Genomic DNA, 27,691 nt, shown 5'->3' on the forward strand with positions numbered 1-27,691 from the left:
CTATTTTATTTACATTAAATTTATAAGCATCGCCTTAATATATGGTTCATTAAAATAAACTCAAAAATAATCGTCCATATTCTTTATTATAATTATCATTAAAGTACTTATTTCAGATTATCTTAACACGAATGAGAAATAACTAAACTGTACACCAAAAAGAAAATTAAGCGCACATTTAAAAAGAAAACATCATTACATCCAAGTGCGCTGTCTTATCCCTTTTTTCTTCTAAGATAAAATCAAGATACATAACTTTTTATGCAGAATGTGATTTTGGGTATTTTACAGACACCAATAAATCGGTCTAAAATATGTACAAGTAGAGAATCGAACGATAATAGTATGTAATTAAATATATACAGCTAACTTGAATAAATATGCGTTTAAATAAACCTTTCTATACATTTCAATAGAAAGGTAACATACTGTAATATGTTCATAACGCATCAATTTCTACGTTAGCTGTACATTCACATCGAACTTCTAAGAAGAACTTGCGTACTATTAACACGTCGAGCCGTTTTAAGCGTTTTATTATTTATTATTTCTTTTAATCTTTGACGGTAGCAGTCTTGCGTTAACTCCTTACGATCTTAATAAATGTATCCTTTTATTGAAAATTTATTGAACTTAAAACGATTAAACCTAAGTACAAAACGTAGTAATTAACCCAACAAATTTTTATATTTTTAATAGGATTAAAACGAAACAAAAATTACAAACGAAAGAAAACAATAATGATGACTCTTAATAATAAAGATACTGAGTAACTCTGTAAAACAGAAACGTAATTTATTGGTTCGTAGTGGAAGATATAATCAAAAAAAAAATACATTTATATTTTTTTTCATTATTTTAAATTAGAAATTACAAACAAAAAATTAATTCAAGGGATTGAAGAATCGAGTTTATTATTATTTTTTTATTATTTAATAAAATTGAATTTTTCAATGAGAATTGTAACAAAAAATCAGCAATTTGTTTTTGAAATCGGAAAAACTCAATTTTATTCTAGTCAATTTTTGTTTATTGTTTTACTTTAATAACCATTTCCACTTTCAATCGCTTTTACATACAGCATTCTTAGTTGTAAGTTATACTTTGAGGGACTCCGTTCACAGTCTTTGATTTTAGGACATCATTTTCATAGGACATCACTGTTTCTTTTCCATTCTCAAACACTCTATAAAAAAAATTAAATTTTTATTAAAAAGTGTAACTACTAAACTAGAATCTAGAAAATCGTTGTGTGTGCATTGTTTGAAACATTACCTTTTAGTAGTAATCTTCTTTCCATTAACAAATCTAGTTGAGGTTGACGTCCTCTTAACATTAGCATTTGTTGGTCCTCCATTGGTAAACGTCGTGTTCATGCTGCTGATTGACGTAAAACCGCCGGGAGTGGCACCAAAAAACTCGTCCATTAGGTTGCCTCCTAAACTAAACCCAAACGGGGTGAAAATGTGCGAGGTGAGCGCCGTCGAGTGTGGATGGTGGTGGTGATGGTGATGGTGGTGATGGTTGCGTCTGTTGCGTCGGTCACGATCCACTATAAAACATAACATCAATTTGTTTTAATTTCTATTTAATTTTAATGAGGATAAGGTATTTAAAATTGTACAGGTGTTGAAATCAGTGATTTGTGCAGTATTTAAACCGAAAAATGTATCATTAATCAAAGTCATAATAATCATTAATAATTAAAGACAGATATTTTTATAATCTTATTGCCATGGATGGCTGAACCAGAAAGATAGAGTAAGGAGTTAGTAAGGCAAGTAGATTATTGGGGCAGATCGGGGGGAATGAATATTTGGAAAAGATTTGTTGAGTGAAAATATGGGGGTGGAAAGAATACAAGATGATGGAAGAGATCCTGGAGAGATATTGGTAGTGGGTCCTGAGGTTGAGCAGGGAGAGTCCGATATATCTAATGAAAGAAGAGTTGAAGCTGGAGAAGATAAAGTACGAGGATGGGCTGGAGCAGAGGAGAGTCTTTAAGATTTTGGGAGAGTCAACAAGATGATGGAAGAGATCCAGGAGAGATATTGGTAGTGGGATCTTGGGATTGAGCAGAGACATTTCGAGATATATGATGAGAGAAGAGTTGAATCTGGAGAAGATAAGAGTGGAAGCAGGGAGAAGGGCGATAAAGTACGAGGATGGGCTGGAGCAGAGGTGAGTCTAAGATTCTGGAAGAGACAACAAGATGATGATGGAAGAGGTCCAGGAGAGATATTGGTAGTAGGTCCTGAGGTTGAGCAGGCAGACTCCGAAATATCTGACAACAAGATGATGGAAGAGAACCAGAAGAGATATTGGTAGTGGTTCCTGTGGTTGAGCAGGGAGGCTCCAAGATATATAGTGAGAGAAGAGCTGAAGCTGGAGAAGATGAGAGTGGAAGCAGGTAGAAGGCCGATAAAGTACGAGGATGGGCTGGAGCAAAGAGTCTTTAAGATTTTGGAAGAGTGCTGGAGGTAGGTTAAGACTGGAAGGAGAGAGTGTTGGAAGAAGGTTAAGACTGGGATGGGGGAGTATGAACAATAAGAAAAAAGAGAATATTATACCAGAGTAGGTAATAATTTCTTTGTGTCCACACTCATTCATATTAGATTATCCAACTTTAATTATTAATAAAAATCAATTTTTAGATATAGGAATTTATTATTGCTACCCTGTAGAAGTTTAAAACTCACCACTGAAGAGATCCGCGAAAGGTGTGCCTCCGAAAAATTCCCTAAAGACCTCGTCTGGGTCTCGGAACGAGAAGAAACCAAAGCCCATATCGAAATCATCATCGTGACGACTTCTAGATCTTGGTCCGCCGCCGTTTATTAAACCGTCCTTGCCATATTGGTCGTAAACCCTTCGTTTCTTTTCTGAAAAAAAAAGAAAAAGAGGTTCAATAAGTTGGATAAATACCAAACAATTTTTTTTTTAAGAAATTTGGTAACAAAAAAGCCAAGCTGTTTATGTCCTGTGATAAATTATCCAACCTAACCTAAATTCCAATAATTGATTCGAGAAAGACCACGAAAATAAAAATAAAAAGATTTGTTATTAAGTTAAAATATTTTTTTTTAATCGTTATGTGGTGTTAAAACAAGAAGAGCGTCAAAATATTGTTAATAGCACAAAATAAGAAAAATAAAATAAACGTTATTAGAACGAATCTTTCGAAAAATCGTTTGATTTATGTTAACACATTGCTTCGTTCTTGGTTAGTTAATTGTTTTAAAAATTCCTATTGAAAATAAAATAAAATAAAAAAAAAAAAATCAAAACCACGAAAGGTTTCTACTACCAAAGAAACGATGGAAGGGCGTGTGCGAATCGAAATAACTCCTGAAGGACCTCGATGATTTCGGATTGTTCCTTTGAGCAGTCGATCTCGTGTCATAGATTTTTCTCTTCGTGTCTAACGGAATAAATACACACGAAATCTAAATTTCACCGATTCCAAGTCGTTGATTACAAATAAAATTTTTAACTTTACCACGAAAGTAAGTAATCATTACATTTTATTTGTTTTTTTTATAATATTAACTTGAAAATCATTTTTTCTACTTAAATGACTCACCGTCTGATAAAACTTCGTAAGCTTCTGAAATCTCTTTGAATCGTCTGTTAGCTTCATCCATATTCTCCGGGTTCTTATCCGGATGCCATTTAAGCGCCAATTTACGGTATCTAAACAGATAAAAAAATTATTACAACATATTTTTAAATAAATGAATAATGAATTTACTTACGCTTTTTTAATATCTGCAGTGGTAGCACCACGCGGGACTTCCAGAACCCTGTAATAGTCCACCATCGTGGCGCTTGTATTATTGTTGCGCCCCAGTGTTGTGTATTAATGTAGTAACAAGCTGAAACAGCACAAAATCAAAATTAGACTTTTGATACAACTTTCAAATTTACACTTCAAAATCGTAATATTCATAAAGAAATTTGTTTATAAACTCACTTTTTGCTACTTGCTATATTTAGCCATCGTTACAAATCAACTTTTAGACCGTTTTGAGTGGCGATTTTGACGTGAAAAAGACCGAAAATGACGGTTCCTTTCAAGCCCTTATAGCATGGCTTACTATTTTTTTTATCAAATCTTATCAATAAAATCGGATAAGACGAGATATCACTTCGTTTTAAAAAAATAGAGTGGGTTGATGAAACATTTTAGATTAGAAGTATTATAAAAGTGGTACAGAAAAATCTCGAACAGTTGATGTAACAGCAGCATCATAAAAACTGCGTATAACAATTCAACTGTGTATTTTCTTATCTACTAAAACATAATTGTTTAAAATGAATCAAAACTTACGTCAAGTTCTTTGAATTTTATTACTACACTTAATAATAAACAAACTCAACTCTCTTTTTTTAGTGTAAATAACATAAAATCAATAACCTCTTTGATTAATTAAGATGCAAAGTACAATCTTTCAAACTCACGTAACGCGTTAAAATGCATGAAACGAATCAACGAATATCCGCACTTATACTTAGGCATTTGAACAGTTTCTATTTTCAGGTTGTACAAAACGTACGCAAACGGAATAAGTGAATTCTCTCTCTTCTCGTTCATGTCCCGAGATAGTTTTCAAACCTCAAAGAAACCAAATATGTGTATTTTAAACCCAACCAAATAAGAACGTTTATAAAAGAAGAAATAATCTCCGACTTTCTAACGTCGTCGTTTGAAAACAATACCTAAGCAGTAAACAAGCCGTTCCCTTCTTGCATATATGATAAGTCCCGAGTGTTATTATATCTTAGGTGTTAATGCAAGCGAGTGAAAAACTTTCACGTTACACAAACGAAACCTAAAAAGATTTATTTAAAAAAAAAAAAGAGCAATTGCCTCGTAAACATTTTTTAAAAGCAAATAAATTTTCTAACACGCGCACGCTCTCAATTCGAAGTTTTCTTCTAGTTGAGAAAGAAAAAACGGTGAAATTGGTTTTCTTAACCGACAGTAGCAAAGAGGTAGGGTCATGTTAATTGAAGAAAGCCGTAGAAAACTGGTTGTCAAGCTGTGTAAATATACCTAGATATACACACAGACAATTGACTATGAGTGTTAAATGTAACTTAAATCACCTTTTATAAATTCGAAGATTCTTTAAATGCAAATGGGTTCTTAATGGTGGATAGAAACGAGTGAAAGTGGATTAACTTTATTAATAAGAGAGATTAACGGAATTTAAATGCCTACATTAAGAAGTTAATTTATAAGAAATGTAGATTTTACTTTCAATTTTATTTTATTATTACTATATAAAGTGTGTACGGTAGAAATTTAATTTAATTTTAACACTACATAAATTCAAAAAGAATCAGTTTCAGAAAGATAACACCACTTCAAGTTGCGGCATGAATACTATGGATTTCTTCTATTACTTGGCGTTCATGGTATGCATCAAATTAAGAATTGCAGATAATAATGCAATGTTCTACAATTTACTACTAAAAGAGAATGTGCTGTTCTTGTTATGTGTGCCGATATTGTGTTGGTATATTTTCCAAAAAATGTGTGCTGGCTGTTGTAGATACCATCTGAAAGTGATGAATTAAACCAACATGACGCAACAATCAATGTCAGAGGTTATCACCATGGATCAAAAGAGTTCGTTGACCTAGGTGTACTTCTTACTTGAGCACTAATCTTCACAGTGGTCAAATACGTGTATTAAATACATCAATTTATTGTTTCGGAGAAATTGTTTGCAGCATATAATACTTTTCTAGCAATGTCTAACATCTGCAAACAATAACAAAGATGATCTAGTCATTAACCAGTCATTAAACAGTATCTAGTATTTTACTAGCAACATCTAGCATTTTGCTACAGTATTTAGCGTTTTGTCAGCAATATCTAGTTGTATCCAAACAGTATCTAACCTTCCAATAGCAGTGTCTATTATTCTAGAAGTAATTAGTCTTTCATTTGCAGCTACCAAACCCAGTGTCCTAGCAGCAGTATCTAGTTTTTAGGTATCAATATCTAATCATCTGCAAACAGTATCTAATTTGTCGTTAGCAGTATATAGACATAATCTTCTGCAAACTATGTCTGGTATTCTATAAAGAAGATCTCACTTTCCATTAGCTATATCTGGTCTTCTGCAAGCAATATCAAATCTTCCATTATAAGTACCTAAACTAGCTTTTTAGCAATCAATAACGGTATATAGACTCCCATCAGATATATGCAGTTTTCTCTCAACTGTATTGGGCTTCTAGAAAGAAAATCTAGTCATATATTAGCAACCTCTAATCTTTTATAAGTAATACCTCATCTTCTATTGCTTAAACCTTCGGACTCCACTGGTCTCATGGCCTTAAATCACTATGATAAGAAGGATATCTAATAATTCGTCAAGCTGGCCAGACGGCTTGACGAATGCTTTCATTCAACCGCTCCTAAGAGTACTAACGACAACAGAGATGCACGACTGGTGCGGGGATCAACGACTTAACGTCATCTCCGAAGGACGGAATCAATCTCAATGCACTATCATAATCACTTCTCTTTGTGTTTGTAGAAAAAAAGGTTTAAAAAATGTGTGAAGTGATTATTTTAAATATATTGGTCATTATTGTGGGTGGATCATTACCGTTGACACTTAAAAGAATTAAATATTTTCATAAAAACACAACATTTTTCAATAGATCATATTTTAATTTTCTCTTCCCACATTCATAAACTCATCTCCAAAACGCACACCTCCCGCCGCTCAATACCGAATAGAGTATGACTCACGAAAGCGTGGGACACCCGTTTACCTTTGTACAAATCCTTTTCTCTCTCCACCAACATCAACAACTTACAACGACGGCCGCAGGTGCCGTTTGAACCGTAACATAAAATTTCGCGAAGATTCCGAAAACCTACACAAACCTCATTTCGATTTCTGCCCGAAAAAAAAAACTAAATAATGACGCATATCGCCAGACGACAAAGCACAAGAAAATCCACCAAGAAATCTGAGTCAACACTTCTTTCCGTATTAAGTAAATTTTTTTTTGTACGTTTTCAAAATTTTTCTCTTTGTAATATATTTCTAGGAAGAAGATCGCATTGTCTAAGTTTATTGACATGATTTAACTTTCAGTATGTAAGTGTATTTTTAATTTAAATAGTTGCAATGTCGGTGGTCGGGTTTCTTACGTAAATAAATTTACGATATCTAGGAAATAATCGTCAATGAATCGTAAAACAAAAAAATGTCGATGTCTTAACACATTCACGTTGTGTTAGTCATTTTGTTGTGCTTTCGAAATTGCTTTTATAAGCTTGACTATCGTAATTACTCGACACGCAAGTCGATCTGGATGTTGTTACGGTAAATAGAATAAGAAGAATGCGTTTTGCAATAATTTGAATTGATAATCTTGCTCAAGAATAATTAATAATCATAACTCAACAAAGAAATATTTTTAATCATATAATATCCTGCTTGCATTTTCTTCTTCACCTAAAGCGTACTAAGTGAAATGTTTTATTAAAAATGCTATACAAAGAAGACCAGAGACCAAGCGCTCTTAAGTACCTACAACGAAGAACCAAGATTACACAGGTTGTCGTTCAGTTCAAGGTCAACTTGCAGCGAAAGCAAGAGCTCTTTTCAAGAGTCTCTCACTACTAGCAGCAATGTAATAGGAGGAAACTCTTACGTTACGAGGCCGTCAAAATATCCGTTATTGCGCCGGCCAGCCGGCCGCAGTGCGACATCGTCTGTTATTATCCGTACAAGAAGAAAACCGAAAGTGTCTCCGGAATTTGCATGTTTCTTTTTTCTTTTTTTTTACGCAATACCTTGACCCGACATTTTTTATCTAATTGTGTACGAATGAATAACAGACCGGTCTCAGCTCTCCAAATTACGTAATCGGTTTTGAATGGTTGATGTCGGATTGGGAAAATGGCAAAACGTGCGAAATCTCGATATGTGTCTTACATAAGAATGAATATTATATTAATAAGTGGGTTGGAATTCTTTTTTCTTTTCGTTCTGTTTTAATTGAGTTAAAAAGATAGAAACATGTAGAATTACATCTTTTCAATCTGTATCATTAAAATTTCTCAGTTATAAGCAGAAAGGTTCAAACCAAGTTGCTACATACTTTATACGATAGATGTCTACCACATATACATGCAGACTCATGAGTCGGATTTCAGACCATTGACACTTTCACTGGAATCAACTGAAACTGAATCAAGCTCCTCTAACGAATCTAACTCAAATCTGTTACACCTCCTTGAATATAACCACGTCTAGGGTTATGGCAACGAAACTGAATAGCTCCAACTCCCCAGAAGGACTTCTTAGAGTTCATGCTCATTTCTAAGAATCTAATGACAATCATTCCACTGATGGAGGTAACCTTTCAAGTGGTTAAGTAGACTACTACATAGTCTAGACTAGCACATAGATCAAAAAATGAGAGTCCATTAATTACCTTTAAGGGAATGGTTTACTGATGATAGTCAGTATCAGTTCATCATCTTGTAGAACATTTAACGAAATTTTTGGATCCATGATTTCCTTAGAACCAGATCGAACGGTTGATGCTTCTACAGATGCAGTAACACGAGATATTAAAAATCGCAAATTTAACAAAAGAATCAAACCAACCTCAATTCTTGGTCAGGAAAAAAATCTATTAAGTCATAATAATATAATTAAAAACCATTAATACTTTCCACTCAAAACGGAATTATGTGTTATTCTTTTGAATGACAAAAAATGTTTTCGATTTTGTAGTACATAGCTCAAAGATACTATTATCTTTGGCGTTAAACCTAACGAGCCAGCTTATTTTAGAGCCAATGAATAATAATTCGGAATGAGTTAAACGCATGAATCGACCAAACATCTTTATCTGAGGTGATCGTTAAAGTTTTTGATACTTTTCCAAAAACTATTTTGGCCAATTTCTTTCTCCCATTTCTTTCTATCCAATTCTTCTCCAATTATACAATTAAATTCAATTAAACGTTTCCATTTCAATAAATTATTCGTTTTACTTAAAATCAATACAACCGAATGCTCACGTGACCTCGTGTTAACCACTCGGAGAACAGTGTACGCAAGAGGGCACCGATCTTGTTGTCATTGTCCAACAATCTCCATGCAAACTGTTTCCGTGCTGTTATCGACCTCAACCGTGGGGCTGTGCGCGCTGTTATCATGTTACGCTGTTACTTAGCGAATTAGAGCGAAAACACCATCTGGCGGTTTGTTAACCGATTACGTACAACATACAACAATTTTCTTGTAGCTCGTTTTTCCGTCTATAATCTAAAGAACTTTTGAGTCACGACGCCGACGTACACACAGCTGATTTTCTAGGAAGATTATTATTATCTTTCACCTCGAGAACGGTTTCATTCAGATTTCCTTTCGATTTATACTCGAGAACGTAATCCACCGTGTCACTATTATAATTAGAATTAAATATAGTAACGTGATCCCGTAGGCGTCACGGATTTAATGCAACGTTTTAACGTATTTTGTTTCTTATTGATTTGTGAAATTCTTCCTTGAAACTGATTGTAACAGATAACTTCCTGTCAATATGATTCATAACAGAAAAGTCACGGTTAATCGGAAATTTACTTAAATATTTCACAACAGTGAGTAAATTTTGTATACTTGTTGATAAAATTATCGAAATGATAAATGAAAAATTGATGATGTGAAGTAGAGTAACAATTTCATTGATAAAAAGTAGTTGGTTGTAATTAAGTATGAAGAATCCGATAGCAGCCGGAGGCAACCTTTGCAATTCTATGCCACTCCCAAGAGAGTAGTTCTGTCAAGTTGATTTATAATCATTCCAATGAGTGACCACTTTATACATGTCCCGTTAATTAAATTAAGTTTAAAGTATTTAAGTTCGTAGGGGTGACCTAAAACAATTCAAAAATACAATGGATTATTACGTCGAAAATAATATAGATAAAAAAAACCGTTTGCAAATAAAACCGGAATAAACTCCTGACAAAACTTTAATAATCAAGTTAAATATCCTCACACGTGCGTCAATTCGGCAACAACTACGTAAAGTACAGTCAACTATTTTGGCAAGTTAGTCCTCCCTGCAAAAGTTCAAAATAACCGGCAGAGTAGTTTGGCACAACCTGTATGACGTCGACAAAGTGTGGAGAACTTGGTACCCAATTGTGTCATACTTTCCGTAATGTAATCTAATTTTATCTAATTTAAAAGTTCTTGTTTCGCTATTATTTTATGTGTTGTAGAACAAAGTTAATCTCGATAATGGAACACTCAGACGTAAACTAATCAAAATATCGGAGAAGGTTAAACGAAGAGGATGAGTATATTGAAAGAAAAAAAATGCAGACGCTTAATAAGGTTAAATCACGCGATGTCCTTATAAGCAATTTTAAAATAAATTGCACCGGATGGCGGTACTTCTATATTGAAACAATTATTGTTTGTAATAAGCTCGCAGTTTAAACGTTCATTATTGAGTATAACGAACACACACCCTTCGAACAACCAGACGGTCAGCTATTTTTATGATTATACTAAAACAGATTTCTTTGAAAACAAGTCAAAAGAAAGTGGCAATTATCAAAAATAAAAATATTTTTTCAGCGCTTAAAATTGAAGTAACCATGACAACTATCTCCTAGATAGTTTATCAGGATACTAAAAAAAACAATTTCGATAATTATAATTTAAATATTTGTAACTAGGATGATAACACGGTTGATAAAATATACAAAGAATCCATTTTTTCTATACTTTAACACCTACTTACTATACAGTAGTCCATAAATCGAAATCGCATAAATTGAAGTATTGAATTATATGGTATTATTTTATTAGTGATACGAAATGAATACACTATTGTTTATATAGTAAAAACAAAGATTGTTATATTTAGTTCTCAGCTGCATTGTCGCAAAATATAGAAAATTAATAAATTTGGAGCTGATTTGCAGTTTAAACATACATCTAGTATAAAAAGTCTGTAATTTTGCGCTTTTTTGATTCATTTTGAAGTGTCTGTTGCAAAAGTTTCTGTGGTGTTAAGGCATTATAGATCTCATGATGTGCCTTTAAACTTCGTTGCGTTATAGGATCCTTTTCTATCAACATATTTGCTTTGAGAGTTAACATAACTGGAAAATCGTTTTCGTTATTTTCATTCATGATTATCATCAATTACTAAATTTTCCAGCTCCTCCTGTGTCAATTTAGAATCATTTGACCCAAGTAGCTTTTCAATATCTGACAGTTGAATGTCACTAAAACCATCTTTCGGTAACGATCGCCCTAAAGCTATTGTAGCTTGAATGTCGTTCTGCAAATTCTCATCAACACTTGCCTATTGGACGGGTTTTGCCGTGCTAGGTAGCGCTTAAACTAGAACTAATACTAGAACGAGAATCATTTGGGTTTAGCCGTCTTGAAAGACGTGCGGCTAAATCCGAATGTTTGTAGGTCTGGTGTTAGTTCTAGTTTTAATTGTTATTTAGCGTTAGATTGTGGTATATTTTTATTGAACGAAAAGTAGAACTCAGAGTTATCATAAGGACGTCACCTTTCCAAGCAAAACTTTTCCTTTGCAAAACTACCCAATGCCTGTGCTATTAAGCTATGTTGCATTTTATGTGGGACAGTGCAAGTGCATAGTAGTTTCGTAACTATGGTTACTGCATTCATATATTGCGAGTTATATGAAATTCCTGGTATATGTATATAAATAAGAGAAAAGGCGAATACTTACAAATTTTCTAATATGTAAACATACAATAATAACCACCATACCGCATTTGAAAACAAGATCAATAAACACCAGGTTCAAAGCTAACGAAAAACTGAGCAAAACACGTGTTTAAATTTACAATGAACAATGCAGTTGTTTTCTGTAACCTAAAAATATAAATAAGTCGAGTAGGCCTAGAATCGAACCCATTATGGGTTATTAAACTATCAAGGTTGCTTTCAACACCTCTTACAATTTAATACTACTACTTACAATTAATATTTTTTTATACCAACAAATATCACCCTACGCTCTTTTCTTATTATTTTTATATTTTTAATTTTTTTCTCGAAACCACCACAACCTTGGGCGCTATTTATAGCACACGCGTCGAATAAAAACCGTTATCGATTCAAAAAAACAGACCACTCAATCCAAAATTAAATAAAAATTGAGCTAAATTAAACGTTATAAAAAGAAGATAATCAGCCATTTTTATTAACTGATTTTTTGAGGTTATCTTTTTACATAGCAACCACTTACCCTTGTCGTTGTTGTTTTCTTATTAAATCTTGTAACGAATGTTTCAATTATCTAAACTATACTAAAACGAGAGCACATTTTGCGAATAAGAATGCACAAAACGACATAAAAACGGTCAGGTTTATTGTTGTATTCGACCGCGGTGAATCTATTCTACCGACCGGATGTTCTGTGTGCACATACCACGACTGCGCACGATCGACTAAACGTATTGAATAAACTCGAAGGCTAACATTGACGCACAGAGGGCGTTATTGGAATGGACGGCGAGGTGGTGGGAGAAGAGGGTTATCGCGTTTCGCAAGCGGATTGGTCCGTTTTGAAAGCCGCTAACTTCAAACTGTTTGTTTGAAATTTTTACGCGCGCTTCATTTACAAACAATAATCGCTTCGTGATGATGAAGACACTTCCTGTTTGCATTTTTAAGTTATTTAAATTACGCTTTGTCGATCTAACTAACGTAAGATTATTATCTTTTATTTTGGCGCGTTTAATTAATTTTTTAAATACCATCATTTCTAATTTTGCTTTCTAAGAAGAAATCAGAATCATAAACTTCGACATCCGCTTTCCCAAGATCCCAATAATCGAGTGCACTTAATAGCTGCGGTATAGAACTTACGGGAATATGGAACCGACATTTCGAAAGTAATTATCGATTCGTAAAGGATGATGAGAGTGGACGCCGAAACAAAAGCCAATTGGCGCGCCCCTCGGCCAGGTTAATTAGTTGATTTCTCTTCGTCGCGTTTCTGTCACACACCGGATGATCACCGTGAACATGTATACGAGGAAATTTCTTTTCTTTTCATGGGGCTCTTAAACATTGCAGTGTCGTTGCACAAATTATCGGCTCATTGTTAGGTTAAAACACTTACACGGCAATAAGCTAAGTGCTTTTAAACCACTTTCTATCTATTTGCAATGAATGAGCCAGCGACCATTAATTTTACCATTACTTTAAATTAAATTAACAGAAAGTAGACGGTATACTCTTACAATCTTCTAGGGCTTGTAGATGGGACTGAGTAGACAATATTTTGCGACCATTTTTACAAGTAATAGGTATGGATGTAGTTGTTGTTCATGCAGAACATTCATGCATTCAGTATAGCCTCTTCCAATTCGGGAATGCGGCATCTCCTTGGAGCATCACATTCATTCCTGCAGGCGGGGAAGGTACCTCCTTCTGGAAGCAATTGTGGCGAAAAGGGTATGCGACGAGTAGCTCTTCCATTACCTCGAGCTTCGCTTGTTGGATATCTCAAGCTAATCTCTATCAATCTGCTTGATGGAATATAGTGCTCCGTCGAATTGCTACAAAAAAACTATACAGTGAATGTTGTGTTATTTCGAACTACCAACCTAACAAAACCGATTTTCCTAATTTAAAAATGACTCTTACAAGTGCTTTTGGCACATTCAAGCAATATAACGTTAATAAACGTTCTTAATGAATTTCAAAAGTGGCAGGACTTTAAAGTACCGATGGCAATTGAAGGGTTAAAATTATTCTCTCTTATATACGACAAGCCTAATAGTGTCATAGTGACCGCCACCTTTGGGAGATAAACTATGACAATATTAATGCATTTTTGGGTTATAAACTGTAAACTTTTCAGGGCATTGACAAAAAAGCTTCTTACTACAAGTTGTAGATTACTGCCATGATATTATTATTGACTGTGTTTTTAATGTACAGTCCAACTAGGTACTAGAAGTTGCATCGATGATAGTAAATGAGAGGCCTAAAATGTGAAACTTTCTCATTACTCAATAAATTGTACTAGGTATCTGAAAATAATATCTTTTAACGAATTAAATGCGGTTGCTGGGTTTAAAGATTCAACACCGATTGTTAGCAATGTAATCTCTGATAATAAATTTATATTATAATAATAATTTATTATTACTATCATTAATAATTTTCTATGTGTATTTATAAAACCAACATAAATCATGACTCATTTTGGAAAGGAACACATTTTTAATAAACTTTTGAAATGAATAAGAGATACATAAACACACCTGGTTATTACGTTATGGTGGTTGGGTTCAAAACCCGCATACGGTCTTACTCTATCCGCCTATGTAACGATACCTATATGAAAACGACGAGGGGAATGAAAAAGAGACTCTCTGTTGCAACGTTTCAGAGTTGCATAAAGCGCATAATTTGCGGCGCGACGGTTAGAAACCGGGAAAGTACGTTTTTTTAATAATTGACCGCGACGTCTCTGTATGTAAGAATAAGAAAATTGCAACATTATAAGCCGCAATTATAAACGATTATAATCGTTTTGAATGTATTATTGTCTTGAATGTCGCGACCGCGGTGGGAAAGGCTTTTGTTAGGTTTCCAAAAGGTAAAATCATCATCGTCGACGGAAAGAGACGTATGAGGTTGCGGTGTTGGCCAGTTGGCAAAGGAAAAAGTTCTCCTGGGTTCGTTGCTTCTGGTTCCCGAGCGCTATTTTTACTAACGCCACCGTCCAAGGTCATTATCAGAATTTTACGGGTTTATATCGTTGATAGAGTTCTTGGAATAAATTCGATATGTATTTTTTGTTAATAAACAAGGCTATGACTTTGGGACATGGCGTTTTAGTTTTATATAAAAATAGATACATAATGTGAATTATAGATAAATATTTTTGGAGATACCTAGGTGTAGCTATCGTTTAAAATAAACTCATACACAATTCATTTGTCATGAATATTTTGGAATATATTTTTGAAAATCAATTTGTTTTGGACGAGTACGAAACTATTTAATCTTCTAAACCAAACAGTGTTGATTCCAGAATATTCTGTTTCTATCTCTATCGATTTGTTCTAATAACAGTGCGATGGAACCAGGATTTTTCGAAATGGTCTGATATGTTATCTCATATGCAGAAAATGAAATCCATAAAACTACACTTAATGTATGAATTGGATGCTTACAATTCACATCATAGTGAAGGTACATTTTCAGCATCACCAGGACAATGAAAAGTTTTTAGGTCGAATTTTCCAGCAGCGTGGTCAAATGAATTCGAAAACACAATACAATCTAATCTAGATAAATAATATAACCTAACCTAACTCTTCAATCCCAACATAACATTTAACATCAATACTTTTACATTTAACTTAAACCGTTTAATTTTATTTCTATACTTGAAAATTACTTTATTCAATTTCCAAACCACACCATGTTATAATAAAATATTACTCGAAAAACGGCGTGTAAATCCATTTCGATTCGCTCCACAAAACATTGAGAATATGTCCGTTAATTTTCCGCACGTTTCCTGCTCTTTCAAGTCCATTTCGATTCGTTTCGTAAACGATTTCCGTTTTAATCCGACAAGTTATTCGAATTAACAAATTTGATTTTTTTAATAACCCAAATTGATATCTTATTTTGCAAAAAAATTAAAATTTAAAATGAATTTTAATCCTCTGGGATGGATGATGAAATTAACGATATACGATGAAAGTAGGTTTCTTTCCGTTCGAGTGAAAAGTACTCGTTAAAATGGTGATTTTACGAGTGGTAATTTGTAATTTGCAAAATCGAAACATCAATTAAACGAGTAAATTAGAAAAATTAACGTAACTGTTTTAATGTATTTTATAAATCCTAAAAAGGATATTTCAATTAATTAAGTTTGATGGTGGAAATTAAATTTTTTGAAAGAAATCTTATGAAGTTAAAATATAAAGTTGTATTGCCAACGTACTTTTTTAAGGCTGAGGAATGCGACTACATACCACAATGGATAACACGTAACCGTGTTATCGTTGCAGTACGTCAACATAGTTAGGTTAAGAATTTATTAAGTTGATTACCACCGCAATAACAAACATAATAATAACAAAAATAAAGTTTATATATTCTTAAAAAAAATTTTTTTTCGTTTTTATTTCTTTATTGCTTAAGGCAAAGAATGTTTCGTATATGGAAAGAGAAATCTCTTTCAATCTGCTGGTTGTTAATTAGAGGCAACCGATAGAAGGCACGGCTCGATTTAAAAGAAACCCATTGATAGAAATCGTTAAAGGTAGATAAGCCGTGAGAGATTGGGATCGGTTTAACGAAGACGTTTTAGTAGACCGAGCAGACCTAAATACTATCGCGAATATAATAGTGCGATATCTCGTCGGCATTTTACGCCCGAGACAGTTTATAACGGAACTTAAGTGTGTTTGGCTCTTGGCCACCGTGCGTTATTTTTAGTACCGGTCTTGCCGAATTTAGAATGGCGATCTTCTCATACTTGTGCGCGTTCCTAAACATACACACTTCTTGCGTAACTTTTACCTAAAGAAAAAAAGCCAATTTTTATTCAGGTTTTCCAGTATTATGCATTAAGTTAAATCCGGCGCACAAAAATTATCTTCGAGGTTTAACCTCAACTCATGAAACAACAAAAGAAAATTTAACTTGGCAACAATGTTGCAGTTATTTTATCGGAATTATCGGAATTTTATCAATTCAAAGATACTATTAGGGATGGTAAAATATGCGATGAGGTTACAACAAACCATGATAAGCAATTAAAAAATTCAAGACACTGAACTATGAGATCAATGACAAGATGTATGCAGAACAATTTTAAGTGTTTTCGAGATATTCGATATCAAAGATTTATTATTAACGAAATATACTTTTACATTTGCTTTTTGTTACAGCGATATGAAGTGAAAATCACCTTTAAAAGCAGCTTCCTTTCTTATATATGGGGCGTCTTATATTTCTGTAACTCACTTTGTAAGATGTTAGATCAGTACAGTTTAGTATTGAACGAACAAAGCAACGAGATAATAATCATCTAATGTATACAGTTGACAATACGAAATCAAAGATAGTGTCCTGGTAACTTTGTCATAGATTGAGATCAATTTTAAGATCCATCCTGTTCATCTTGTATATCTTGCCAATCATGAAATTGACGTCATGTATACAGATGGCTTGTTTACAGACTGTCATTTTTCAAGGTTCAAAATATAAAAGGTTGGCACCTTTTGTAGATACACTTAATTCATGCCCGGTTTATATTATTCTAGTCCAGTAGTCCAGCGAGTCAATCCAGTCCAGTGCGTGTTCACTGTTTAACGTAACCAGCACTGGATTGGTCGTCTACATTGTTTCAGTGACGCTAGAATGGGCGAACTGGAGTGAAAAAGTAGACCATGTCCCGTCTAGTGACTGAATTGCTCACTGGAATAAGTATAGGTACTCCAGTACATTGTTCTAGTATTGCAACAAACAAACTGATTTATATATAGTTTGATCTTCATCAATAAAACAGACTAACGTTAAGAGTTGCGTCTTATTACCAATATCAGTTAACAAATATGCACGAAACGTCAACTTCTAATTCAATCAAATTTAATGAGTCTCACAAATCTACGTGGTTCTTCTTCTATTTCTTTCAAGATTCTTCGACTTCGCCCGTTCTAAAAAATGATAACAATAAAATTCATATATAAAAATTCCTTATCCTACCTTTTTTATATGTATTTGGATTATTCGATATTGGATTATTTAGAAAGTAAGAAAACATCTTTAACAATATCTCCCTGTTTTATTAACGTTCAATAAACATTTTATATTTTCATTACCCATAAAACTTGGGTAATTCAAAATCCAACACGTCCATTAAAACATAATTGCTCACCATTTTATCTTCAAACATTATAGGTTGCTTTAATTCACATTGATTTCGGTCGTAAATCCCTCAATTCTGTCAATTTAATAGAAAGCTTCGATTTTTCTTCTTATAAACTGGTACGGCTTGTAAATAAATAAATAATCCACAGTCTACACAAGTCTACACAATACCTGTACAGGTATAAATCGTGGCATTTTCTCAGACATTTAAAACCTCTTCCTATATCGGAGCGCCGCTAGAGTTCCGAAAATCTGGGTCAAGTGTACACCCTAAATGGCGATAATGGCCTCGTATGTCTCGTCTCCCTAACGAGTATGTTGTGTGCGGTCGATTCAATCGTCTCTTTGCGAAAACCGTTACGTTTTACTGAGGTCGTGGAATAATTATTTACAGGTCACAAAATGATAAGAAATTTTCGAAAATAACCATAAAACATATTCGAATAAAGTATCCACATAAATAGTAAGATTTTGCATGGATAACACGGAAAACGCGTGTATACAATCTAATGGACCGTCAAAAAGTCGTCGAAACACGATTTACCAATAATTCATGCAATTAACTCTTAACGCATACGCTTACAGAGAAAGGTAAATTTATTACAAACACGACCCAGCATTTACTTCTACGTATCTTCTGCACACGACCGTGAGTCTTCAACTTTTCATGATGATGAGTTTAACGGCCGAAAAAAGTATACGGAAAGTTGTTCCAACGATTCTCGTGCGTATACTTTTACCAAAAATGACAGGTTATTTTTTTTTCTTATCTTTCATTATATCCAAGTTAATAAGTGGAATTAGTAACTAACCCAAAAGCCGCCGCAGAAGACACGATGTGGAGAGACTTTCTCCCGTTCGCTTCGTGTCATTAAATGTAAGAAGAAAACTTTTATAAGGACTCCATTTTTGGGTCGTCGTTTGTAATTTATGACCAATTGCCGTCTTGCTATTTCAAAACGGACGGTTATCATCTCTCGGTAATTCGCTATTTCGCTGCGTTCTTAGCCTCCAGGCAACACGAGATAAACCATTATTATTACCGGTACGTGTAATGACTCGACAGCACCGTTTATGTTAATATATTAGGTATATCTCTTTGATACAAGATTCTACAATAATCTTAACAATTTCTTATTTAATAACGAATACCAGATTAGTTTTTTTATGATGTATGGCACTCATGGTGACCTTTTGAGTACAAAATAAAATCGACAAACGAGAAGTAACCAAGACGTTGAATGGAGTTCGTAGAGATCTAAAGCATACAGTTATACGTGTATGAAGATAAGATCTGGTAATTATGCGAAACTCGCGCGATTAGAACGCGAAAGGGGCATACGTTTATAAAGCAGCGAGTTAAACACAACAGCTCTACTCTCGGAGCGGTAAATCGCAATTTATTAAAGCGAAAAGCCGCGTCGCCGAAACGAAACGAAACTGCTTGGACACGACGTGCGCTTTTTACCGTTACTCGCGCCGTGCCCAAAGCCATACGATAATACAAAAGAGGTCGCAAGGCGGTCTTTTAAAAGCTTTTACGTACCCAACTCGCCCGATGGTCAAAATAATAAACGCTACGTGAATTGGTTTTAAAACGGAGCTTATCGATTTACCAAAATAAACATAATGCCAAGTTAAGCTTATTTTAGTACCCAAAGAACTTGAATTATGATTTTTCTCTGGCAAAATTATGATAATTAATGTACTTACGTTACGAGTTGGCTTCCTTAATCCATTTTTGATCCTTTTTTCTCAATTTTGACGAAAAGTAAACATATTTTTTTATTTGACGTTTGATAAAGTGAGGTTAAGAAAATGATTATTCTTTATTGAAATCATTGTTCGATTATTAATTATTAATTTTCATTAAAACTCTAGCACGTGTCATTTATCAATTTCTTTTTAGAATTTAAATATAAAATAATGTAAGATTTTGATTTTTAATAAATTTTTCTTTTTACCTATTTGTTACACCACCACCTATCATTCATTTTTGTAATTACTTATCCAACAACTTAAATTAATAAAATAAATAGTTTATTATTTATTAGATAATATCAATTTAAATCACAATTGACAATATCAAATCTTTTAAATATTTTTTGAATAAAATAAATCATAATTTTTGAAATAATTATCAGTCTTCGTAAAGTGTTATAGCACCATCTATCATTAATTCTCTAAATTATTTCTCTACCAATCCAAATTAATATTTTTTAAATCAACAATAAACTTATTTATTTAAAAATTACTATTTATGCACAAATTATCAATAATTTATTTTTTTTAGGTGCCTAATATGTAAAAAAAACATTATAGTTATTAAATTAATTTTTAACGCCATCTATCGGCAATTTTAAAACATTACTTATGAACGTCAAGTAAACGTCAAATTTAAACACACCATCAGTGTCAAAACCGCCTGAAACGTAGTCAACGCGTAAAACTTGGAGCTCAAGATGTTTGTATACAAATAACTCGAACGAATAAAATGGATAAGATGTAAATGCGACCGACCTTGCAGCGTTTACGGTTCATTCGTTTTGATCAATCAATTAAAAAGTGTTAACAGTCGGGACTTTCGCGTGCGTATTATTCGTTTTGTGTTCGTTTAAAACTACTTCGGTAAGTTACTTAAAAACCTACGCCTAAAACGGACGACGGATTGGTTTTATTTTTTTTTCTACATCCGCCTTCGTTCGCTTTTTCTTAATACTTTAACCTCAAAATATGGGTTGACTCTGACAACCTGTTGCTTTTGAGAAACGGCAGCTTTCGACGATTTTTTGCTATACGATGTTCGACGATATTCACTTCAAAATTAAGTGATTTATAATGTACAAGCCGCCCGCAAATTCCAACCGGGTCAAAACGATCAAAATGCGTTTTGAAAATCAAGAAACAACAACAATCCAAAATACGAATGTTAGTGGTGTTAAGAAACATCACAGTGTTGGAGCTAAAGATCGAAAAGAAGATAGAAATAATGGATTGGGGCAGGTTGAAGACGATATAGAGTTAAAACCAAAGATTGAGATGAAAGAGAATTTAAAGTGTCAATTAAGTGATCCTATAAAATGTAATATAAAACGTACTCCAGCATTTAGATTAGATAAAAACACATTTAAAGATAAAGATCATGGTTTTCAAAGACATTATTATGGTAGTATTAAAAGTAAAGTTGATAAGTTCAGGTTGATGGATGATACAAGACTGACGGGAAGCTGTGATAATGATAATTTTACAGACGATGATAAATCGGCGGTTAGTAGACTTATACAGTTCACAAAGGAACCAACAATTAATCACAATAGTTCTGTAATTAGTAATAATGATGCTAATTTAACTAATTCCAAAAATTTGAATCATGACCTAAATCAACTTGTAACAAAAATGTTATATTCAGAACCAAAATCACAACGAAAACTTAAACTGGAAATGAATAAAAGTGAAGTTACAGAGACAATACATAACATAAAAACGCTGAAATTAACCGAAACTACTCAAAGTAAACCGAAGAACCAAATAGAAACAGCCGAAAACGTGATAGATATCTTAAAAAGTGCCGAATCTTTAAATGGAAGTGATACGATAAAAAACGCCTTAAAGCGGCCATTACCAGCTGGTCCAGCTCCGAAGAAACCGCCACGAACCTTCCAACATTCATCTCCAAATTCTCAAACCACTAATCGCAAATCATCAACTTTACAAATTGAAGATGATTTCGCAAAAAAGCTCAATGATACTCTTCAAAAACATGATACTCAATCAAAAACGAAAAAGGATCCGAAATATATGTTGGAAAAACTCGAAACTGCTTTAAAAAATAATAAAATTAAATTGCAAAAACAAAAAAATTTTGATTATTCATCTGATGATGATAATTTAAGGTTAACGAAAAGCACCACATCATCACCTTTATTGAAAAGACTGAACGAAACGAATCAATCTCAAAAATTTAATTTCGGATGTTTAAATTCAATGTGCACTAAACCTACTTATGAAACGATAGTTGAATCGAAGTCGTCGTTTTTTGTCGATAAAAATGAACCTATTTATGCTGAACCGTATCAGTTTGATGAGATTTTAAGAAAAAAAGATGCAAATTCTGGTGACGCCAAAGAAAAGGAGCAAAGAAACAGTCTTTATTATATGGTGAGTTTGCTTTAAAACATTTTAAATACTTCATTATCAATGCAAGCTAATTTTTGTTGTTATCTTTACCCCTATGTTATTCATTGTTGCAGTTATAAGTGATAAGAAATTGATTAAAAATAATTTTAATTTTTAATATTTAAATATTTTAGTAGATAAGAAATATCAAAAAATCTATAACGGGAATATAGTGTGATAACAAACTTGGAGAACCTCGTTATCTTCTTTTTAATATTTATCTCTTTTACCACTCTATTGACCTATAGATTATGCAGTCAATAAAGGTGCTTGTCACGTTGAAAACCCGTTATAAACAACAAACGGTATCTCAGCGTTTTATTTTTTCTCTATCTATTAACACTTCAAATAAACACTTATTTAAAAGTGCATAAAATCCTAATTGTAACGCGACAAACGTTAGCTTATTTAAAAGTTTTATTTACATCTTTAAATGTTATGCGGAAGGAGAATAATTAATGACAATGACTCACAGTTGAATCATTTTTGCACTCATCAATTATCCATTTGTTGTTTATTCACGAATAGATTTCTGCAAACTTTAACTTCGACGCTGATGTGGTTTTGCCCAAGATCTAAATTAGCGTACTTTTTTTTTATCTTAAATGAGATTAAGTTCTTTGAATTTTTCGTTAGATTAAGTCTGATGATGATTAATATAAGCATAAGTTAATAACTTCTTATTAAATATTCCTAAGTTGTGTTTGATAGTTTAAATCAATTGAATATGAAACAAAAAATTTGATACTGCTGAGTTGGATGGATTAGGGACAGGGAAAATAGCTGGGACATGCTTACATTACATTACATAAATTACATATATTGGGCAGGCGGATCAACCAACCTTGCACCGCGACCTCAAAAATCTATTGTATATCGATAGATAACATTATCAAATTTCACCGTGCAACCCATCTTAACGAATATAAGTGCCTTGCTCGGTGAAAAGTCATTCAAATCCTTTGGGGAGATAAACTGCGACCCGAAAATCGAGAATCTGATACGATTAACAGCAGGGCAGTGGCATAAAACATGCTCAACCGTCTCCTCGTCCTCCGCACACAGAATATGTTTAGCAGTCTCTGACTTGTCGTTGCAAAAGTCGACAATTTTGATCTTCAGCTTGTCCAATGGCTATGAGATAATAATTTAGGGAGATGTAGCCGGTCAGAAACCCAGAAAGCGTCCTTAAGTCTCCTTTGCTAAGGCATCAGTGTCCTGGAAGTTCTTTCCAGTGCAAGGCTACCTTTGAGTCCTTCCATGTGATTATCACCTGTTTTAAGTGGCTTTGTTCTATCTTGTAGTCCACAGCCGGATTGGGCTCCAATAAATAAAAATAAATAATTACAGTACAAGGAACTCCTAAACGACTTATACCGCGACACTTCTGACATGTAAGTGTCCTAGGAGTATTTTAAGAAAGACACACCAGACGAAGTCGTTCAAAAGCAGGAAAGCTCAAGGTCACGATTGGGTTCTCCCATGTGTATTACGAAACCTCTTAAACTTTTGGTACATGTGAGCATCGGAATATGTAATAAAAAGTACACATCTTCTTAATCTAAATGACCTTGGAATGCTAGAAAGGGTCTCATTGATCCAATGATGCGGAATTTCCTATGTATTTATTATGTATATTGCAATTGCATACGATTATTTACCTTTACATTTGTATTGATAAATTTTATCATTTTTGTTTTAAAAAATTTTAACTTTGACATCTGAAGACGCCATCTATTAATTTACTAACCAATTATATCGCATGGTATGAAATCCCGCGATATTTAAAGTATGATTTGAAATTTTAAAACGGCATTTTTTACGTTACATAAAACCCCGCCACATTAACAAAATTTAATTTTAGAATATAGATTGTATTGCTGGGGTTTTAACAGGCAAAATCGACATACATACCTAATTTAACTTTGCGGTTTGCGACCTCTTCGGTACTTTCCCTGAAGGTCGCGTCGGTTTCCAACGCGTAATCTCTTAGTCTAAATTTATATCACAATCTAAACACATATCTTGCTTGCTCAGGAAATTCCCACTCCATAATCGTCCTTTTTCTGTGTCATTTGCAAACACGATGCACGTATGATATTTTATTGATCTCTTCATTCGTTGTGACAACTTCGAAGATATCAAACGCGTTCAAATTCACTGTTCTTTAACGCATATTTAACTAAAAAAGTATGTTTTACTTACAGAGCAGCCCCATTTTGGGTCTTGAAAACGTCGAAAATAATTCGAATTTTAAAATGGATGACGTTGCCGATAAAGAAGGGGTAAGTTTTTTTTAAAGTGAACATAACCTCAAAATAAACAATCAAAGTGACTAAAAAAACGAGTTTAAAATAAGAAATCAATGAGGTGTGCCAATTTTATTGATTGATTCATCTAAAAATAACTTCAAATTTAGTACACATTAAAGTTTCCACCTACACAACACCCATATTTAAAATCAAGTACGTTTGTTATTGTTACAAGTGTATTTTCGTCTGCTAAATTAGTCCTAACAAACAAATATATCTTGAAATTCCAACGAGTTGAATTTTAGGAGTTAAATCGAAGCAAATCTTTATCATTTAGTACATCGGATAGCGACTCAAACGCTTCAACGCCCATTGAATTGGCTAATTCTTCGAACAGTGCCTTTGTTAAAGATCTAATTAAATCATTCGAACACAAACAAAATGAACCGAGCAGGACGAAACGTGGTGGCGGTGTTTGTTTAAGAGAAAGAGCGAAATCTTTGGATAGAAACAATCTTTCAAATCGTTATGGGGTGGTTTGCGACATACAAACACCGCTGAAGGTGGTTCAAAGGGAGGAAAGTAAATTTGAGATTTATGTAAAGACAGTTAGGGCGTTTTCTATAAAAAGTATGACTGGTAAACAGTTGTTTCATTGTTGTTTATTGGTTGGTTTGGATGAAAAGTGTCCCTACATCAAATCAAAGTTTCCACCAAATGTAAGTTTTTCGAAAAAGCATAAATTATCATTTAATTTTTTTTATAATCATCTAGATTGAAATTCCTCCATACATTGAAAAGTTATGTTTTCCTGATAGTGAAGATCATAGAATAAATTATAGTGCCAAAGAACAATGTTACTCCTTAGTTGTAACCGACGAGTCCGGAGATAGAATATATGGTTATTGTCGGAGAGTTCTACCTGAAGGATCTTGTACCTGTCTTCCATTAGCTTATTGTATATTAACAAAACATCGCGCGCCTCGATTTTATAAACGAATACTTCAAGAGCTTGAATCTCATCATGGTTTGCCTGATAAGCAACGAGAGGAATTGTTGAAGGAATTTCACCAATTGGAGTTTCCAAAACCGGGTCATTCAATCCGGTTGGATTTGAGTAAAATTATTAAAAGCGAAGTAAAATATTATGACACAAAAAATCCTACTTCACCAAAAGATCTGGAGAATAATAACGAAATTAATCGGAAAAGCGAGGAGGATTTAAAATCATTTTGCGTCGTTGAGCAACCATGTCCTCATGGAATTGTTAATTTAAGTGGAGGAAGAGGATCTGGGGAGAATGGGATGAAAGATAATTGTCCCATCTGTTCAGAAGGTAAAATTTATTCATTTAATACGACTTAATTTTATTATTAATTTCCTTTTAGTGACATATCAAACTTTAGTGTTAACATTACACCAAGATATGAGATATGAAGAAACTAATTTGAAAAAATTGTGTGAAACCTTACATGTTAATTTATTACAAAAAGTTTTTGAAAATTTATTATTGGAAAGAAAGGTTATTTTTATTAGTTGTCATTTGAGGTAAATATTAAAACTAGAGATGCACCAGGTATCTGGTTTTCCCAGTTTCAAACTGTATACTTAAGGTATCAGAACTTGATGTTCTATTTAAAAAGCAAATACAGTGAAGTACCGATTATCCGTGAACCATTTAACCATTTAATTTAATTTTAACAGCAAATTCTTTACATACTCCCCCACGCCTAATTCGTTTTCAAGAAAAAAAATCTATTATGTATCCGAAAAAAGGCGAACGGAGTAACCGAAACTAAAACAAATCTGGGGAAACCCAGGCGGATGATAACCCTATTTTCTCATATGGTGTGTTACTACAATGGTTTTTATTCTTTCTATGTAAATTCATGTTGCGTAGGTACTGTACTGTAGCGCGTTAGCCGCGCGGGTAGTTTTAACAGTGGAAAAAAAATTAGAAATTAATAAAAGATGTGAACATGGTGAAAGTGTCACTTTGCTTATTGTGTCATGTATTCAGGTTTAGCAGTCTTAAGAGACGTACAGCTAAACCCGAATGTTACTATTTCTAGGTTTAGTGTTAGATCTAGTTTTAGTTCAATAAAAATATACAACAATCTATCATAAATAGGATAAGTTGAGGTTATGATACGTATGTTTTAAAGATACCCGGTGTAATCCCAGATTTGTGCTTCCTACCCAGTACCTGGCATTGTCAAAAACTGGTACCTGGTGCATCTCTAATTAAAACCTTTTTAAATATTAAAAAGAATTTATCCTTTTTTTTTATTTTAGTAAATTATCTTCATGTATTGAAGCTGTGCAAAGTGTGCTCTACCCATTTTCATGGCCACACGCGTTTATTCCAGTTTTACCAAAAACCCGTTGGGAAATCGTTGAAGCACCAGCACCGCTTATTTGCGGTGTTTTATCAGTATCGGTTGTTAATGATTACAAAATTGAAAATGTAAGTTTATTAATTATATTTTAATAATTATTTATTACTGAATTTTTTTGTTATAAATATGTTTTAGGCTATTGTAGTTGATTTAGATTCAAAAGATATTATTCTCGAAATTGAGGACGACGAAAAAATCCTTCCAGAGTGCGCAATAAAATCGTGGAAGAAAGGTTTAGTAGCTGCAAACAGTATAGTTACTTCAGAAAATGAACATAACGTTTTATTAAGCGACGCGTTTATTCGAGTTTTTATCCAAACTTGTGGCCATTACAAAGATTTTATTAAAGATAACAGTTTTGATGTAAGTTTTTTTTTGTTTAATTATTTAATAATTAATTTTTATTTATTTTTTTAGAGGGAAGGTTTCAAATTATTTCCGAAAAGCAAAGGAATTAAACGATTTTTGCAATGGTTTACTCAAACCACCATGTTTGATCTCTTTATTGACGCCGTTTTAACAAATCCTGGTAGTTTTTACGTTTTTGACAATCGAATTAACATATATAGTTCACAAGATGCGACATTGATATTAGAAAAAATGAAAGATTGGAAAAAACTTTAAATCTCAAATTTTTTCAATACTTCGACGCTGGCTGTTATATTACATTTTCAAGTTCTGTAAGATTATATCAATATTTATTAATGCAATAAGCTTTAAAAATTTTTATTTCAAAAACTAGGAGCTAATAAATAGCAGCTGGTTCAATAACACAAAAAGTATTGTTTTATCATTTCACTATTTAGTATTTATAGTATTATTTTTAAAATAATTGTTTAATTTAAGCTCTCTCAGAAACTTCCATTAGAAAGTGACATTTTTCAAATATTCCATAATGTGCCTT

At 33.2% G+C, this 27,691-nt stretch overlaps 2 protein-coding genes across 6 annotated transcripts; one reads left to right on the top strand and one right to left on the bottom strand.

The window, feature by feature from the left end:
- Positions 1-67: 67 nt before the first annotated feature.
- LOC111427046 (DnaJ heat shock protein family (Hsp40) member B6 mrj) lies at positions 68-19,782 on the bottom strand. 5 transcript variants are annotated; one of them, XM_023061996.2, is made up of 7 exons: positions 19,674-19,782; positions 3,756-3,875; positions 3,584-3,693; positions 3,308-3,421; positions 2,700-2,882; positions 1,276-1,552; positions 68-1,186 (listed from the first exon to the last, which is right to left on the bottom strand). In XM_023061996.2, exons 2-7 carry the CDS (start codon positions 3,818-3,820, stop codon positions 1,087-1,089), a joined length of 849 nt encoding a protein of 282 aa, XP_022917764.1. In that variant the 5' UTR covers positions 3,821-3,875; positions 19,674-19,782; the 3' UTR covers positions 68-1,086. The 5 variants fall into 5 exon arrangements, with proteins under 5 accessions (XP_022917764.1, XP_022917763.1, XP_022917765.1 ...); XM_023061995.2 differs by lacking the exon at positions 19,674-19,782 and adding an exon at positions 12,298-12,501; XM_023061997.2 differs by lacking the exon at positions 19,674-19,782 and adding an exon at positions 3,974-4,077.
- Positions 19,783-20,376: 594 nt separating this feature from the next.
- LOC111427258 (DENN domain-containing protein 2B-like) lies at positions 20,377-27,675 on the top strand. Its single transcript, XM_023062295.2, has 8 exons — positions 20,377-22,118; positions 24,344-24,421; positions 24,694-25,107; positions 25,163-25,724; positions 25,777-25,936; positions 26,684-26,855; positions 26,923-27,150; positions 27,205-27,675. Exons 1-8 carry the CDS (start codon positions 20,799-20,801, stop codon positions 27,409-27,411), a joined length of 3,141 nt encoding a protein of 1,046 aa, XP_022918063.2. The 5' UTR covers positions 20,377-20,798; the 3' UTR covers positions 27,412-27,675.
- The last annotated feature ends 16 nt before the right edge of the window (positions 27,676-27,691 follow it).

The sequence above is a fragment of the Onthophagus taurus genome, chromosome 2 (genome assembly GCF_036711975.1).
Source record: "Onthophagus taurus isolate NC chromosome 2, IU_Otau_3.0, whole genome shotgun sequence".
Lineage (NCBI taxonomy): Eukaryota > Metazoa > Arthropoda > Insecta > Coleoptera > Scarabaeidae > Onthophagus > Onthophagus taurus.

Bases quoted from the DNA above. Each gene is read 5' to 3' on its own strand.
- LOC111427258 (XM_023062295.2), top strand. From the start codon at position 20,799: ATGTACAAGCCGCCCGCAAATTCCAACCGGGTCAAAACGATCAAAATG. The intron at 25,725-25,776 runs GTAAAATTTATT...ATTTCCTTTTAG, and splicing joins TTGTCCCATCTGTTCAGAAG to TGACATATCAAACTTTAGTG. The intron at 27,151-27,204 runs GTAAGTTTTTTT...TTATTTTTTTAG, and splicing joins TTAAAGATAACAGTTTTGAT to AGGGAAGGTTTCAAATTATT.
- LOC111427046 (XM_023061996.2), bottom strand. From the start codon at position 3,820: ATGGTGGACTATTACAGGGTTCTGGAAGTCCCGCGTGGTGCTACCACT. The intron at 3,694-3,755 runs GTAAGTAAATTC...TTATCTGTTTAG, and splicing joins ACTGCAGATATTAAAAAAGC to ATACCGTAAATTGGCGCTTA. The intron at 1,553-2,699 runs GTGAGTTTTAAA...TATGTTTTATAG, and splicing joins TTTCGCGGATCTCTTCAGTG to TGGATCGTGACCGACGCAAC.